The sequence below is a fragment of the Rana temporaria genome, chromosome 3 (genome assembly GCF_905171775.1).
Source record: "Rana temporaria chromosome 3, aRanTem1.1, whole genome shotgun sequence".
Lineage (NCBI taxonomy): Eukaryota > Metazoa > Chordata > Amphibia > Anura > Ranidae > Rana > Rana temporaria.
Window position 1 is genome coordinate 196316879 of NC_053491.1, and position 17500 is coordinate 196334378.

The window sequence follows — 17500 nt, forward strand, 5'->3', positions numbered from 1 at the left end:
CAGCTGGCTGGGCACGGGAAAATAGAATTGCAGTAAAGCTTCCAACTGAGTTTTCCTCTTAAACGGCAGGAAATGTACATAATTGCTTATTCTAAAAATAAAAAAAAAAAGCCTTGGAAGGTTTTATTTTAAAATTCATACAATTATGTTGATGCATTAAAAAGGAATGTTAATAGTTACATTACAGTGCACCCGGAAATTATTCACAGCGCATAACTTTTCCACATATTATGTGACAGTTTTTTTCCCAAAATGGATTTAGAGGAAAATGATTTTAATTCTACAAACAATTCCCCCGAAATGACAACATACAAGAAGTTCATTTGAAATCTTGGAAAAAAATTAAATATATCACATGTACATGTACATGTACAAGTATTCACAGCCTTTGCTTAATATTTTGTTGAAGCACCTTTGGCACCAATTACAGCCTCAAGTCTGAGTATGATGCTACAAGCTTGGCACACCTTTCTTTGCGCAGTCTCTCCCATTCTTCTTTGCAGGACCTGTCAAGCACCATTAGGTTGGATGGGGAGGGTTGTTGCACAGCCATTTTTTAGATCTCTCCAGACTGGTTCAATTCTGGGCTCTGGCTGGGTTACTCAAGGACATTCACAGAGTTGTCTCATAGCCACTCCTTTGTTATCTTGGTTGTGTGTTTAGGGTCATTGTCCTGTTAGAAGATGAACCTTCACTACAGTCTGAGGTCCAGAGTGCTCCGGAGCAGGTTTTCATCAAGGATGTCTCTGTACATTGCTGCATTCATCTTTCCCCAAATCCTGCCTAGTCTCCCAGTTCCTGCCACTGAAAAACATCCCCACAGCATGATGTTCCCACCACCATGCTTCACTGTAGAGATGGAATTGGCCAGGTGACGAGTGGTGCCTGGTTTCCTCCAGACATGACGCTTGCCATTAAGGCCAAAAAGTTCAATCTTTGTTTCATCAGACCAGAGAATTTTGTTTCTCATGGTCAGAGTCCTTCAGCTTCCTTTTGGCAAACTCCAGGCAGGCTGTCATGTGCCTTTTACTGAGGCATGGCTTCCGTCTGGTCACTCTACAATACAAGCCAGATTGGTGGAGTGCTGCAGAGATGGTTGTTCCTCTGGAAGATTCTCTTCTATACAGTGAAACTCTGGAGCTCTGTCAGCGTGACCATTGGGTTCTCACCTCTTTGACTAAGGCCCGTCTTCCTTGATAGCTCAGTTTGGCCAGGCGGCCCGCTCTAGGAAGAGTCCTGGAGGCTCAGAACTTCTTCCATTCACGGGTGATAGAGGCCACTGTGCTCATTGGGACCTTCAATACTGCAGACATTTTTCTGTACCCTTCCCCAGATCAATTTTGAGTGTCATGGCAAAGGCTGTGAATATTTATGTACATGTAATTTTTATTTTTTTTATAAATTTGCAAAGATTTCAAACAAACTTCTTTAACGTGGTCATTATGGGGTATTGGTTATAAAATTTTGAGAAAAGAATGCATTTAATCCATTTTGGAATAAGGCTTTAACAAAATGAGGACAAAGTGAACGGTTGTGAATACTTTCTGGATGCACCGTATGTTCAGATTAGGGCACAAATAGTAGTGTTGCGATGCCATTCTTTTAAAACGACACGCCAACACACTAGGGTAACAGACCCAAGCTGCAACCTGTAATGTACTACCATGTGTTGTGATGAGCTGCATTGAGACGCCATTTTTTTTATGTCACATGATATATGTGCAGTTATTTATCAAATGCAAATTTTCAGGAAAAATACACTAAAATGTTTTCGGTACTTGCATCAAGTAGATACCAAACGTATAAAGTCTAAAAATTGCGCACACCCATGGAATTGCAAATAAAACTATGGTACTCAAAACTCTCCATTGGCAACGCTTTAAAAGCCTTTACAAGACATCAGTTTAGCATTAAACATAAATTATGGCCCTAGAATTATTTTTCTCATTACACTGATTGCAATAAAACCTCACGTGTGATGCAATTGATGTTTACATACACATGCTCACCTTACGTGTCACGTTTTATATGGGGTGTGTGCGGAAGTGGGGTTACGTAAATGGCACGTTAAGCGACTCCTTTAGACTCCATAATGGCACCCGTCACGGCTGCCCCCTCTCACCCATCCTATTTACTTTATCCGTTGAACCTTTTCTGTCCACGCTTAGGCACAATCCGAATATCCACGGGAATGTAGTGGGTAAAACTGAACACAAGTATGCCGCCTACGCGGATGATATCCTGTTCTATGTGCAACAGCCCATTATAACCCTACCTAACCTGATGTCAGCCTTCAACTCCTTTAGCACCGTTTCTAACTTCAAGATAAATTTGTCTAAGTCAAAAATACTAAATTTGACGGTCCCCGCTCGGATTGTGCCTCATTTGAAGGCATCCTTCCCCTTCAGTTGACAGGCTCATTCGATGAAATATTTAGGTATCTTCCTCACCTTTAATCCCGCCTCTTTATTCCGCACAAATTTTATCCCCCTATTAAACACGATTAGGTCCGATTTGCAGAAATGGTCACAACTTGCGCATTCCTGGTTAGGGAGGATTAGTGTCCTAAAAATGAACATGCTGCTGTTTTTATTTCAAATGATCCCATATAGAATTCCTGTAGGTTTCTTCACGCTGTTGAGATCTTTATTTTGGAAGTATATATGGAACAGGAGACAGCCCAGACTTGTTAGGTCCCTGTTGGCTAGATCCAAGAGGGATGGGGGCTTGGCTCTGCCAGATGTCAAACGTTATTTCCTAGGTGTAATATTGACCAGAATCGCAGACTGGAAGTATCATAAGCTATCTAAGTTGTGGGTGTCATTGGAAATTGACTTATGTGGAGCAGACCCTTACACTCAAATCTGGATCCCACTGAAGTTTTGGACCTTATCTGCTACACTCCACTTTGATGATTTAGGACTCGTTGCACAGGTCTCACAATTGGTTGTATAATTCTCCCCCGATGCCCTTAACTGGCCACAATTACTTCCCACCTGGAAATGTGCAGCCCATTCCCCATGCTTGGAATTTAGGGTCTGCAACACTGCTACATCATGTTGCCTCTCCATCAGGCTTTGTCCCCCTATCCAATCTAATGGAGTCTTCCGTGGTTACACCCACGGTCCTTTGGAAGTACCATCAATTGATGGCCTTTGTGCACGCTCTCCAAAAACCCTTTCGAGATGTCACAGACTTAACGCAGATAGAATTTGCTTTTGTGGAGGACCAACCGGTTGAGAGACCCATCTCTTACTTTTACAAAGCCTTGTACTCCATGTCTACTTCTGGGACTCCTACTTTTTTGCTCAATTGGGAGAAGGATCTTCATAAGGAACTCTCGCAACCTCAAAAAAACACCATCTTACTTCTAGCACATACGTTTTCTATATCCTCTAAACTTGCTGAAGTTAATTATAAACTGCTGACTAGGTGGCATTACACCCCGATGGTGCTCCACAGAACCTTCCCTCCGACATCCCCGCTCTGCTGGCGTGGATGTGGCGAGCGTGCAACGCACCCGCATGTGTGGGGGTACTGCCTGCGTATCCGCCCATTCTGGTTATCTATTCTGCATTGGATGAAGGAAATCCAGGGCTTTGAGACCCCTGGGTTATCCTGTTACATTGTAAAGCCGAACCAATCGGTTCATAGAAAAAAATATTATTGCCGCATCTGCTGAATGCAGCAAAATCCCTTATTCCTAGATTTTGGAAACAAACGGTTGTACCCACTTTGCGCCAGTGGCTGGTGGAAGTGGATCATATTTACTATATGGGAGGACCTTACTTACTCCCTTAGGAACAAATCTGATTTGTCACAAAAAATATGGTCCGGCTGGTTCGCCTTTAAATATACTTCAGCATATGCTGATATTATGTCTCAACCTGTATAAAACTGTGAGATATTGTGCCTTGGGTTTGTTTCCAGATTTAGGTGACCGCCGGAGGCAGAGGATCCCCTTCTTCTCCCCCCCCCCCCTTTTTTTTTCTTCTTTTTCTATCCTTTCTTCATATTTTCCTGAACAGTTTTATGAGGATGGGCAGATCAAGGTTCCCTTATAGTTGCTGTTAATCTGTATAAGTGGTCTCAGGCGTTAAATGCTCTCTTATGTCGCTCTTATTTGTGTGCTTGTACCTCTTTAATGGCCTACAAGTTGTGTTTACCTGACCGCTTATGTTCCTTGTCATGTATGTTCTCTCATTTGTCCTTTTTACTAATAAAACGTTATTTAACAAAAAAAATCAACAAAACCTTACATCAATCAAAAGATAGTAGTTTTCAAGTTCTGTCTACTTACCTTGCTTATTTGGTTAGGCTTGATGCCAGGTCCACGAACAAGTAGTGGAACTTTAATATCAAACTCATACAGCTGCCTTTTGTCTATTGGAAGTGAGAACTGACCTGCAATATAGACAGTGTGGGGAAGATATTATTTCAGGCATAATGCAATACAAATATAGGTACACAGTGGTCAACATAAAAGCTATATGAAACATTTTATTAAGGACCTGATAAGATATGGGCCATTCATTTGCTTTGATGATTCATTTGCAAATGTATACATGTTTTTTTTATATTGTTCTTCAAGAAAAAAAAAGACACGGCCAGTTCTCTACATGTTTAACAGCTGGCAACAGATAAGACATCTGCCCTTCTCCAAATGCAATTACCCATTAGACCAAAATGCATTTTCTCCACTGCTAAAGGGGGCATATCATGTACCTCCCAAACCTTGCAAAAATTATATTTTTAGGCACTGAATATATGGAATAACATGTTTGACAAATGGTAGCCCAAAATCACAATACTTGTATTGCCTTCTGTCATTGCTCACTCATTGTTTATGCCTGACACAATTTGTTCTATGTGTTGTCTTGCTTTACCTGTATTAAAATAGCAATTTATCTGCAAACAATTTTTTTTTTTTTTTTTTTTTTTTATAAATCAAAAGATAGCCCTCCAAAACATTTCAATTTGGTGTAGGCCACAAAGCAGAGTTTTGGAAAGACTGGATTACAAACACTGCTTTGTTTAAAGATGTTCCCTAAACTACAGAGCAGCCTTTCTCAACTAGGGTTGCTAATGGTACCTTGAGCAATTTTTGCCACTCAGATGAGTAACCATTGACAACAGTGATCTATGGGCTTCTTTCCATTGACTACCAATGTAAAACCAGCCTTAGATTTTCTTTCCTACAACCATGGAGGGCAGGGGAAGCCATCCCGGGCCGAGAGAACACAGCGATTACCACTAGGGGCTAAAACAGCTGCTAGCAATAAATTGCATGTAAAATCTGGAAGGCTGTTTATACCAAAGTTGAACGATCAACTTGGGTATATTAAGCCTGCCCATACATGGTTCAAATCTCAGCTGGTTTCTGCTAAACTGGCTCGACCCGTCCATGGCCAGCTTAAGGAGCATTCATCCCAGCGACCATTACGCTAATACACTTTGAGCTGTGGATACAGTAATTTATAGCAGGTGTCCCCTAGGCAAGGAAAGTCATTTCAAAGGCTCCTCCATGGAAAAAGTATTGAGAAATGCTGCTCTAGGACCTTCGAGAAACAGATGTATTCATGTTGAGATCATGTGACACTATTTGTGCACGTCAACTTCATACAACTATATTTTTTTGACATCTAAAAATTTAGCTTATGTGATTTCAGTACAAAGGGGGTGAATACTTGTATAAGAAAAACTTCCACACAAATTTTCCTTGTGCAGCAGATACCAGGAGACCACTTACAAAATTGTGACCTGTTGGTATAGGACTCTGTCAGTCCTTAACAAAACGGTTTCCTCAACAGAGTGATCACTGCTGAGCAGCGACACTCTTATGCCGCGTACACACGGTCGGCATTTCCGATGGAAAAAGTCAGATGGGAGCTTTTCGTCGGATATTTCGACTGTGTGTATGCCCCATCTGACTTTTTCTGGTCGGAATCTCCGACGGACTTGGATAGAGAGCAGGTTCTCTATTTTTCCGACGGAAAAAAATCCTATTTGAAAATCCGTTCGTCTGTATGGAATTCAGACGGGGGGGGGGGAAAAAAATACGCATGCTCGGAAACAATTCAACGCATGCTCTGAAGCATTGAAATTTTTTTTCTCACCTCGTCGTAGTGTTGTAAGTCACCGCGCTCTTAATGCTCGAAAGTTCAGAGAACTTTTGTGTGACCGTGTGTATGCAAGACAAGCTTGAGCGGAATTCCATCGGAAAAACCTTACATCTGACGAAAATTCCGCTCGTGTGTACAGGGCATTACACATTTTTTTGGGACTGCCCTGAACGGAGTACATTCTGGCAACCTGTGCTTCAACTTGTCCACAAATTCATTGACATTCCTTTACAGAACGAGACTGCAGCGATATTGCCCAATCTCAATCCATAGTCAAGGAAGAAAGATCAAATCTCCACTTAAGCACCTATTTTACACAACATAAGCTTGTATCTCCAATAAGTGAAAACCATCCGCCCCAACCATTTCACAATGATATCGAACAACTGGAGGACCTGACCTCGGCCCTTTGGAGACAAAACTGAGGAACACAAGACCAGGTGGTTCTATTGGAATCTCTTCTGTTTCTCTGATGAATACGTACAGTTACTACTGGGTCACCGATCCCGACTCCCCCAGCGGTGCCCCCCTTCCCTCTTTCTCCCTTTTGGCTTTTCTCCTTTTTGTCCTATGCTTTTTAATACATAAAAAAAATAGGATTTGTTGTACTCACCGTAAAATCCTTTTCTCCGAGTCCATGGACGGACACAGCTCCTTAAATCTTGACAAGTGGGTTATGTTCCCAAATTATCCTGCGATTTTAAACGTGTGAACTGGGACTTGAGGTAAAAAATTGCGTTTTCCAAATACATAATTAACTTTTTTAGAGGATTGCAACAGATAATAAAAACATTGGCTCCATACAGTTGTTGAGCATACATTTCAAGGCACTGCAAGGCATAGTTTAAAAAATATCGACAGAGGAATACAGCACCACCTTTAGAGGCCATATTGATCCGTAAGAATCTATACTGAAGTATCAGCCGTCTATCAGAACATAAATGACCTGGTTAATTGGGTGTCAAGGGGCCTCTGGGATTCCGAGAATGGTTACATGGTAGGAATGTGTTCTCAGAAAACCTCAAGGCACAGTAAACAAATGTGTGGAAGTCAAATATACCTATGCCTGCCTGAATCTGCTTGCATCCAAAATACATTTTCTCTTATCGTCCATGGACTGACACAGCTCCTTAAATCTTGACAAGTGGGTTATGTTCCCTGTTTACAGGAGAGGACTAGGCAGAAACATGTTAGATAATTAAATACATGTTACATTAACAGAGTTGAACAGCCCCACCCAGGGGGCGGACTCTCCAGACATAACCCTCCTCACTGCAGCATGCAGCCTCAGTTCGTAACAAGCAGTACAAACCTAAAAAGGAGGGGTGGGTGCTGTGTCCGTCCATGGACTCAGAGACAAGTATTTTACGGTGAGTACAAAAAATCCTATTTTCTCTTATCGTCCATGGACGGACACAGCTCCTTAAATCTTGACAAGTGGGACGTCCCCAAGCAGTGTCAAAAACGAGGGGTGGGAAATATATCAGTAAAACCAATTTTAACTTCACCCCAAAACAAGCAGAGCTCCTCAACGGAGGAGGTGCAACTTTAAACAGCTTCCGGCAAAAACTAGCAGCCGAAAAAAGCATCAGAAGATGCACTCACAGCAACCATGTCAATTCTGGAAAAAGCGGGAACGGACGAGCAAGTCGCCGCCTTGCACACCTGTGAGAGACCAACATCATGCATGTCGAAAAAAAAATAAATAAATAAATAAATAAAACAGGAAGCACCAATTGCCCTGGTCGAAAGTGCCGTGGCCCGAAAGGGGGGCCCACCCCTTAAGAGCATAGGCCTGTATAACAGCCTGCCTGATCCACCGAGAAATGGTGGTCGACGAGACCAGACACTGACCAGACACTGACACAAAAGACAGTCAGAACTCCGAAACGGAGCCGTAGCAGGCTGGTACACCCGCAAAGCGCGGACCACGCCTAAAGTATGAAAGGCAACCTCCGTAGGATGCGCCGGCTGAGGACAGAAGGATGGAAGAATAATGCCCTTATTCCGGCGAAAGGCCGAAACCACCTACCGAAGAAGTGAAGGTCGCGGGCACACCACCACCTAATCCTTATGGAGGATCAAGCATGGCGGCTTGCAAGACAAGACCGTCAACTCAGAAACCCCTCTAACAGAGGTAAAGGCCACTAAAGGGGCCACCTTCTGAGATAGTGTCAAGAGAAAATCTCTCTGATGTTTTCAAAAGGAAGGTTCCTGAAGAACCGAGAGCACCAGAGTCAAAACTCATGGGGGAAGAGATGGGCCAAGAGGGGAAAGTATAGGACAAACCCCCTGCACACAAATAGGGACCCACCAGGGAACGGGCTGCAAAAAGACAATTTTTAGATCCACTCCAAGCTGTAAAAACAGCAGGACCCTGTACACAGAGTAAGTCCGTGGACTCCATCCCTTCGCACCAAGAGATGTAGGCCTGCCAGGTGTGAGGGTAGATCCTCCGGAAGAAAACTACCGCGCCCTCAGCATTGTTGAAATGACCGAGTCGGACAGACCCCCCTCACTTAAAGTCTGGCTTCCAATAGTGATGTTGAGCAAGTCAGTGACTGTACAACAGGAGGAAGTATGGGACCTTGAGACAGAGGGACCTCGCGCCCTGGCAACCGCCAGGGTACCTCCGCTACCAGGCGTACCAAGGACGCCGAGGTCAATCTGGAGCGATTAGAATCATTGGGATCTCCTCAGCCTCCACTCTGTGGAGCAGCCGAGGAAACAACAACTACAATGGAGGAACGGCTAAAAGTCGCCGATACAGACCCCACAGGGCCACCAGCGCGACTTGCGTGCCTGTACCAGATCACTAGACCTGCCACTAGACCTGGCCACTAACTTCGACACCCTTACGGTGGAGACGAGCGGCCAGGAGATCCATGCCCTGTGAGGCTCACCTCCTGCAAGGGAGCCGAAACACCCCAAGCACAAAGACCAGTCGCCCTGGTCCAGCATCTGGCGACTCCAGTAGTCCGCCTGCCGGTATACCTGACGGAAGCCGTGGCGTTGTCTGGCTGAAACCAGATCGGACGACCTTGCAACCTCCTCGACCACGAGGAGAAGCATAGCCTGATCGCCTAAAATAGTAGGACAATGAACGGTAGACAGCACCTGGTATTCCCAGATGGTCTCCCACCCAGGCACTAGCCAGGCCCGACCCTGGGTAGCTACCGAGACCAGACGAGAGCAGGCACATTTAGGGCTGACTGGACCCCCCAGGTTCACAACCCGTGAGGCTGGCATTCGTCGTAAACACCGACCACCAAAGAAACAACTTCCCGGACCGAAGAGTCGGGATCTCCGTCACCAACTCAGAGAGACTCTGACTAGGTGGCTTGCCGGAATCTGATGATTTCAGAGACAAGAGATTTTTACCACCTGGACAGCATTTCCCCTGGAAAAGCCGAGTGTGGAACTGGGCATACAGTACTGCCTCGAAAGGAGGCTACCCATAGGGCCCAGACCAGCATGTGCCCAGAGAGAAGACAGATTGCGTGATGCCAATACCTTCACCGCAGACTGAAGTCTGCAATTTCTCCAGGGGAAGAAGGACCTTCGCCACTGAGGAGTCCGGATCAACCCTAGATACTCCAACGCTGAGTCGGAACCTAGCATGCCTAGGATTTGAACCCTGGGTCACACACGGAGGGCAGGCTTGCTGCCACTGAGCTACACCTTCTGGCCTAAACGTTTAACACCCACCCGAATCTTCGGAGGGTCTGAATGGGAATAACACATCCACTAGGTCCGAGACAGAAGCTGCTCTCAGAAGAAAGTCGTCCAAGTAGCCAATGAGGCAAAGCATCGCTGTCCCAACAAAGTTAGAATAAGTGCAAGCTCCCAGCTGAAAACCCATGGTGCTGACACCAGATCAAAAGGGGGGGGGGGGGGGCACAGGCTGACAGAGACCCTCTCTCATCACGAAGCACAGAAAAAAACACTGACATGCGCAAAACGGGACATGCATGTATGCGTCCCTGATGTCCGAGGACGCCCCCCGGATGGAGTGCAGCTACCACGCGGAACTACCCGGCGTTCACAAATGGTATTTAGGGCCTGAGGCCCATAGAAAACCCCAAACCTCTCGTCCTGCAGGAAAGGTAAAATTACCCCGCAGCTTAGCAAGTCCCACACTGCCCAAGGCAGACCGACGGGCCGGGAGAGGAAGACACGAGGAAAGAACTTTGTTCTGTGGATAGGAGGAAACCCCATATAGTACTCCGAAGAGACCACCTCGCAGACCCACTGGTCAGAGAGCAGGGAGGTTTCACCGAAATGTGAACCTGCAAGCTGCCCCTCCCACCTAGAGACAGGGAGGGAAGGCTACATACATTGGCAGGATTTGGGTGCCGACGTGATCGGCTTACGCACCCAGGGACGGATTAGTCCCCCAGCTGGGCCTTTGACGGTGTGTATGTATATTATGTAGGTGTATGCACACATGCCTTTGGAGGAAACCAGAGTACCCGGAGGAACCCACGCAGACACAGGTAGCGACAATGCAAGCTCCAGGCAGATTGGTTTCAGTGTCCGGATTCGAACCAATGACTCTCTCGCTGCCAAGTAATGGAGTTAACCACTACACCACCGTGTGCATAAAACCATTCTGAAACAGAAGCCCTGGATAACAAGGCGCAGCATTCAATGAAGCATCACAGACCTATATGAGGCCCTGGACCAGCTGGTCCGCTAGCCTAATAACTTCGGGAGAGAGTGGGTGCTCCTCCACTGTCTGGTGCAAAATGCTCACTCCGTGAGTTGTATACAGCACTAGGGGTCAGGACTACTCCAAGATGGCCGCTGAGCGCTCAGAACGCGGCCACAGGAAAATGGCCGACCGCAATGTAAGCTGCGCCATAGTGTGGCTACGACAAAATGGCAGCCAATGGGAGTTTTCAATGTAATTGAAAAACCTCCCATAAAATGGCGCCAGCGCTGACCGAGACCCCAGAGTAGTGGCCACAATATGCCGCAAGTCAGACCCCAGCATGGTAAACATAGAACGGGTCAGTACTTCGGATCTTCTTCTATCAGTCAGATCCATACAAGCGGGGGTTCCCGCAATAGGGAGAGGGGTCACCTATACATGACACCCTGGAGGGTCCACCACCGGAGAAGAAGCCAGCCTTTTGAAAAGGCTCTCCTCAAAGGGGCACTGAACCGCCCGGCGGTGAGGGACTACAAAAGCCCTCAGCGGCTGTTCTCATTCCACCTCTTAGAAATTACCAAAGAAGGGCACAGAAGGAAAAAACCTACACAGAGCGGTCTGATTTGTGTGAGCCGAAAAAAAAAACGAGCCCTCGGCGGAAACCCAGCTGCACTATCCAGCTTAAGAGAGTCCCTTGCAGCAGTGAGAAGCGCACCCATATATGCCTTATCCTGCTTTTTTTTTTTTTTACTACCCAGGTACCTGGTCCATGGTTCCATAACAGAGCATTCCCCATGGGATAACGGGGGAAGGGGGCACTCTTTTACTGCCTGTCCGCAGTCCACCCCCTCTGTGGGAATCCCAGGTGCTAACACCTGCTGCCACCACCTGCATGTTGGGGAAGGACCCAGATACTGACTCCAAATATTAATAATATTTACATAGTGTGTATTATAATATGCACACCTGTCCTTACACATAAACAAGAGCTCCTAGAGCCCTATTCAGGGCCTCTCACCCACTTGCTGCGTGGACCAGGGGACTCACCTCAAAAGGAGACTGCCCAGCCCAGCGCTGCCGTCCGCTCTCAGCACACAGCGTGTGAGAGGAAAAGAACCGTGAGATAACTGTGCGGCATCTGCAGGGACCTGTGTGCCAAATGGTGGCAAAATGCCACGTTTAAACAGGAAAAGCCTCCTAGGGCTTTTTAACAGTGAAAAACCCCTCACAGGAAAGCCCCATACAAAAAAGAAAAAACACAGGCCAGATAACACAGTCCCCTCAGGAAGGCCCCCTCCCCCCTGACAGCGGCAATGTTAGCAATGTAGCAAGGGAAAAAGAAGCAGAGAAGGGAGGAGAAGAGGACCCCCGAACCCCAAGAATGCCTAGCCGTACAACCCACCGAAGCGGGAGGGACAGTACTTACCCGTCCGAGCGAGGACTTGCTGACGCATTCCTGACAGAACTACAACTGCAATGGAGGTAGCTGTCGGCCCGGTCCACTGTGAGTGAGACAACACCACAGCCCAGTCATATGTGGACCTCGGAAGCAAAGCTCACCGGCCACCCAAGGAGTCATGGGGTATGGCGTGGCAGACCCAGCCTCTTTGCAAAGGTGTGCCTACGCTTGCTGGTCAGACTGAGGAGACTACAAGGACCTATATTATCCAGCCTGTCTCTCAGCCGACAGTTGAAAGAAGATTCTTCAAGAAAAAGTAAAATAAAATAAAAATTTCTCCTCAGGGCGCTGGACCCAAAGGGAGCCATACGTCCTTCTCCATGCTAGGCAGAACGAAACTGAGGCTGCAGTGAGGAGGGTTATGTCTGGATGGACCGCCCCCTGGGCGGGGCTGTTTAACGCTGTTAATGTAACATGTATTTAATTATCTAACATGTTTCTGCCTAGTCCTCTCCTGTAAACAGGGAACATAACCCACTTGTCAAGATTTAAAGCGGGAGTTCACCCATTTAAAAAAAAAAAAAAAAATCTCCCCTTAGCTTCCTGCTCGTTCGGTCTAGGGGAATCGGCTATTTATATTAAAATATGTGCAGTACTTACCCGTTTTCGAGCTGCATCTTCTTCCGTCGCTTCCGGGTATGGGTCTTCGGGAGCCGGCGTTCCTTCTTGAGTGACAGCCTTCCGAGAGGCTTCCGACGGTCGCATCCATCGCGTCACTCGTAGCCGAAAGAAGCCGAACGTCGGCGCGGCTCTATACTGCGCCTGCGCACCGACGTTCGGCTTCTTTCGGAAAATCGTGACGCGATGGATGCGACCGTCGGAAGCCTCTCGGAAACCTGTCAATCAAGAAGGAACGCCCATTCCCGAAGCCCATACCCGGAAGCGACGGAGAGGATGCGTCTCGTAAACGGGTAAGTACTGCACATATTTTAAAATAAATAGCCGATTCCCCTAGTAATAACGAGCAGGAATCTAAGGGGGAAAAGTGCCCTCTAAGGGTGAACCCCCGCTTTAAGGAGCTGTGTCCGTCCATGGACGATAAGAGAAAATTATTTTGGGTGCAAGCAGATTCAAGCAGGCATATTTGACTTCTACACATATTTGTTTACTGTGCCTTGAGGTTTTCTGAGAACACATTCCTACCCTGTAACCATTCTCAGAATCCCAGAGGCCCTTTGACACCCAATTAACCAGGTCATTTATGTTTGGATAGACCGCTGATACTTCAGTATAGATTCTTACTGATCAATACGGTCTCTAAAAGGTGATGCTCTATTCCTCCGTCGATATATTTTAAACTATGCCTTGCAGTGCCTTGAAATGTATGCTCAACAACTTTATGGAGCCAATGTTTTTATTGTTATCTGTTGCAATCCTCTAAAAAAGTAAATTGTGTATTTGGAAAACGCAATTTTTTACCTCAAGTCCCAGTTCACACGTTAAAATCGCAGGACAAGTTGCACCCCATTTGTGTCTATAGCTATACCCCCAAAGGGGTGTGTTTCCTCGGTGGGACTTTAAGTGTGTGAGGCGGGCTAGAGTATAAGACTAAATTAGTCAACACGTAGGTATCAAAAGTATTCAAAATTTATTAAATTTAAATAATGTTGCTCATTAGAACAACGTATCAGAAAAAGTTTGTTAACAGCATAAGATACAAAAAAGGTTTTCCAAAATGACCATTTGAGAACAAGAGAGCACGGCCTGGGGAGGACAATTAACAACAGTACCCCACATTATTCATGGTAAGACAAGACAATCAAAATTGTATATACGTGTATTTATCTTTATTTTGTATTTTTAGACGGTACAGCGACACCTTACGCACCGACCTCGCCCTGATGAAGAGGCGATACTTTATTTAAAAAAAGCCTCGAAACGTTGGCATCCCTGTATATACCCATGTGACAGTCCTGAGGGCCTCTTCTGCTGCTCCTTTGTCGCGTGTACACGTATATACAATTTTGATTGTCTTGTCTTACCATGAATAATGTGGGGTACTGTTGATAATGTGCTCTCTTGTTCTCAAATGGTCATTTTGGAAAACCTTTTTTGTATCTTATGCTGTTAACAAACTTTTTCTGATACGTTGTTCTAATGAGCAACATTATTTAAATTTAATAAATTTTGAATACTTTTGATACCTACGTGTTGACTAATTTAGTCTTATACTCTAGCCCGCCTCACACACTTAAAGTCCCACCGGGGAAACACACCCCTTTGGGGGTATAGCAATTGGCTTATTTAGGGATGTGTTGAGACGTCGGGCTCTTTTGCAATTTTTTGCATTTACAGGTAGAGAACACCGATACTTCCTTCATTTGTGTCTATAAAACTGCCTAAATTGGTGTGACCACGACTTGCACCGACTTTGAGAAGGTTCCTGCACCATTTTTGGCTGCTTCATGTGCTACTTGCATAGACATCTGAACATGTTGTTGCACAGACCGCATTCTGTGTGAACCGGGGGGCCAAGACCTTAAAGTGTTTGTTACCCTTTCACGTCCTATTCCCAAAACTGACTACACTGAGCGGGAAAGCACACCCTGGTCAGTTCTCTAGCTATGCTGGGAACTCTGTGTGCTCTCCTCCAATGATTAGAGTTGTCCCAACACACCTCCTCTGCACAGCCTTTAACTGGGAAGATCAGTGTGCTTACGTTTCTTCTCCCACCAGCTATTATGCAGCTGAGAACAGAGAGAATGTAATCACTAAAAAAAAAAAAAAAAAAAAAAAAAAAAAAACGCGGTAATAATATTTTTTTTATATTTATACACAAATAATTTTGCCGTGCATTGGTTTTACAAGGTGATCATTTACAATCACTTTAAGGCCTACTTTGTTTAATCCATTACATACTATTACAGTAACATCTACTTATGCAGATGAAGGAAGATAAACATCTGGCCATCTATATTGTGCAAAAAATATTTTCACGGGTAAATGTCAATCACATGAGCAAGACAACGGTCACATTTCCTCCTCAGTGCCAAATAAAGATGAGACTTTTGCTTCCTGGCTAGGAGCTTTATGTGCTTCTGTACAGAACTTTTACCATTATGCATAGCATAGGGCCAATGATTCTCATAGTGAAAATGGAAGGAAAATTGATTTACCTGTGTGGTATCCATTGTCAGATGTGAAGAAGATAAATGTATTATTCAGCTCATCCCGATTCTGGAGCTCTTTTACAAGTTTCTCCACCAGGTCATCAACAGACAGCAGAGTTTGCCACCTGCACCACCAAACATACTGTATTAAGAAAAGGGCACCATGGTACAATGAATGCCCAGAAAAAACAAGGCGGCAATGTGCAACACACACACTCCAAATAACAGGCACAAGAAACAGAGCTGGTGTCATGGTAAGGACTGCAATGCAATGAATTGGTCAACCTTCCTCCAATTTTCCACAGTAGTTAGAAGTGCCCATCAAATGTTACAGTGTCCAGCACCAGCTCTCAATGAAATGTATGCAGCACAATTCTATGTACACCCCCTGGGGGGCTATAAATAGGATATCCAAAAATAAATAAAATCTGACATTAAAATTAAAAAACGTTTACGTTTGGCATCCTTGAAGACAGAAATATGGGGAGTTATACATAAGTTCTTATTACCAATTTTGGTTAAAGGACATCTATGGTGAGAACTATATGGGCAGCAATAGATAACATTTGGAAATACTCATGACCTACTATGCTAATACAGTGCATTCAATACATTGAGTCACTGACCTGAAACAAGCATGCAGATTAGGCATTCTGATTTGAAAACACTTTAAAGCCCAACTCCAGAAAATCTGTAAATTTTCTCTTGCAGTGCGGCTGTGCCCACACTGTAAGGGTTATCTGCTTGTTATCTCTAGGGGAGAGTAATAGCACATTTACTTACCTGATCCTCTGCTCCCCTGGAAGACAGTGCTCCCTCCATGCTTCAGCGATGAATTATTCCGCTGTAGCAATGTCCAGTGCAGGGCTATAGACCTTGCATCAGTCTTTATGTCAGATCTTTAGACTGCCGGAGCATGGGAGAGAAGACACTGTAGAGACAGGTCTAGCAGCAGGGAGAATTGTGTATATAAAGTTTTTCTATGCCCCCCTAGACCTAAATAAGCAGTTGACCTTTGTAGTTCAGGTACAGCCCCACTACATGGGAGAATTTTCCAGTTGGGCTTTAAATTCGGCATGCCATTTATGGGTCAATAAAAACACAAAGGCCACAAACAGCCAGGTAACTCGATTTTTTACAAGGAGTCAGCCATAGCAGCATATATATTTCAGTCACTGCAGGTTTATTTCAGCTCCAGTGCGATCAGCCTTAAAGTGATTGTAAAGGTTTTTACAATTAGCGTTTTAGTGTGCTTATCTGCTCTGTGCAATGAGTTTGCACAGAGCAGCCCAGAACCTTCTCTTTTGGGGTCTCCACTGGTGTTCTCTGCTCCTCCTCTTTGTGTGTCCAATCATGCTCTGCATGCATCTATTGATACACACAGTATGGCTTGGCCCCGCTCAGAGAGAGAGAAAATAAATATATTTTTTTTACCTTAATGCAGAGAATGCGTTATGGAAAAAAATAAAATAAATAAATAAACTTTATTGGTTACAACCACTTTAACCTGTACTGCTTAAAGTGTTTGTAAAGTCTAAATGATAAATGACTGCCAGACCCTCTATTAGAGCCCGGCATACCACACTATGAAAGTCATTTCTAAAAGCAAGCATTGTAAATACCTCGTTAGAGCTATCTTTAGGCTGGTCACGTGACTCGCGGCCGCTTTTCAGCTCGGATACATGGCTGCTTCTGCGGGAGGTGCAGAGATCTCCCTCTGATGTCAGCTGGGGAGATCACGTGACCTCCCACAGAAGCCCTCTCAGAGCTCTAAAGTGGCCGAGAGTCACATGACCGGCCCGAAGATATTTCTAAAAACGAGTGTTGTAAATACCTCTTTAGAGCTGACTTGCATAGTGTGTTATGCCAGGCTCTAATAGAGGGGCTGGCGGCAGCAGTGTACATGAGGCCTTACTTATCTTTATGCAGCGGTGTGCATTATTCTATAAACAATGCAACCATGTTCAGATCAGTATAAAATGTGGCTTTTTTTTCCAATCGCTAAACAGCGCAGATATATATCCCATAGGCAAGCAGAAACCTAGTAGAAATATGTGCAATACTGCATACTAGAAAAAGATTAAGTGTATATTTCAATATATTGGAACACAAGAGAAAGCCTGTGCACTCAAAACAAAAAAGTTGTTGATCAATG

General features: G+C 45.0%; 1 protein-coding gene across 1 annotated transcript in view; it reads right to left on the reverse strand.

Moving 5' to 3' along the window:
• The window catches only part of GNS (glucosamine (N-acetyl)-6-sulfatase), a 51096-nt gene that overhangs the window by 8853 nt on the left and 24743 nt on the right, over positions 1-17500 (reverse strand). The window contains exons 8-9 of the mRNA XM_040344077.1: positions 15352-15470; positions 4301-4404 (exon numbers count right to left, since the gene is read on the reverse strand). Of these exons, the coding sequence (XP_040200011.1) occupies positions 4301-4404; positions 15352-15470 (223 nt within the window). The remainder of the gene's footprint in view (positions 1-4300; positions 4405-15351; positions 15471-17500) is intronic.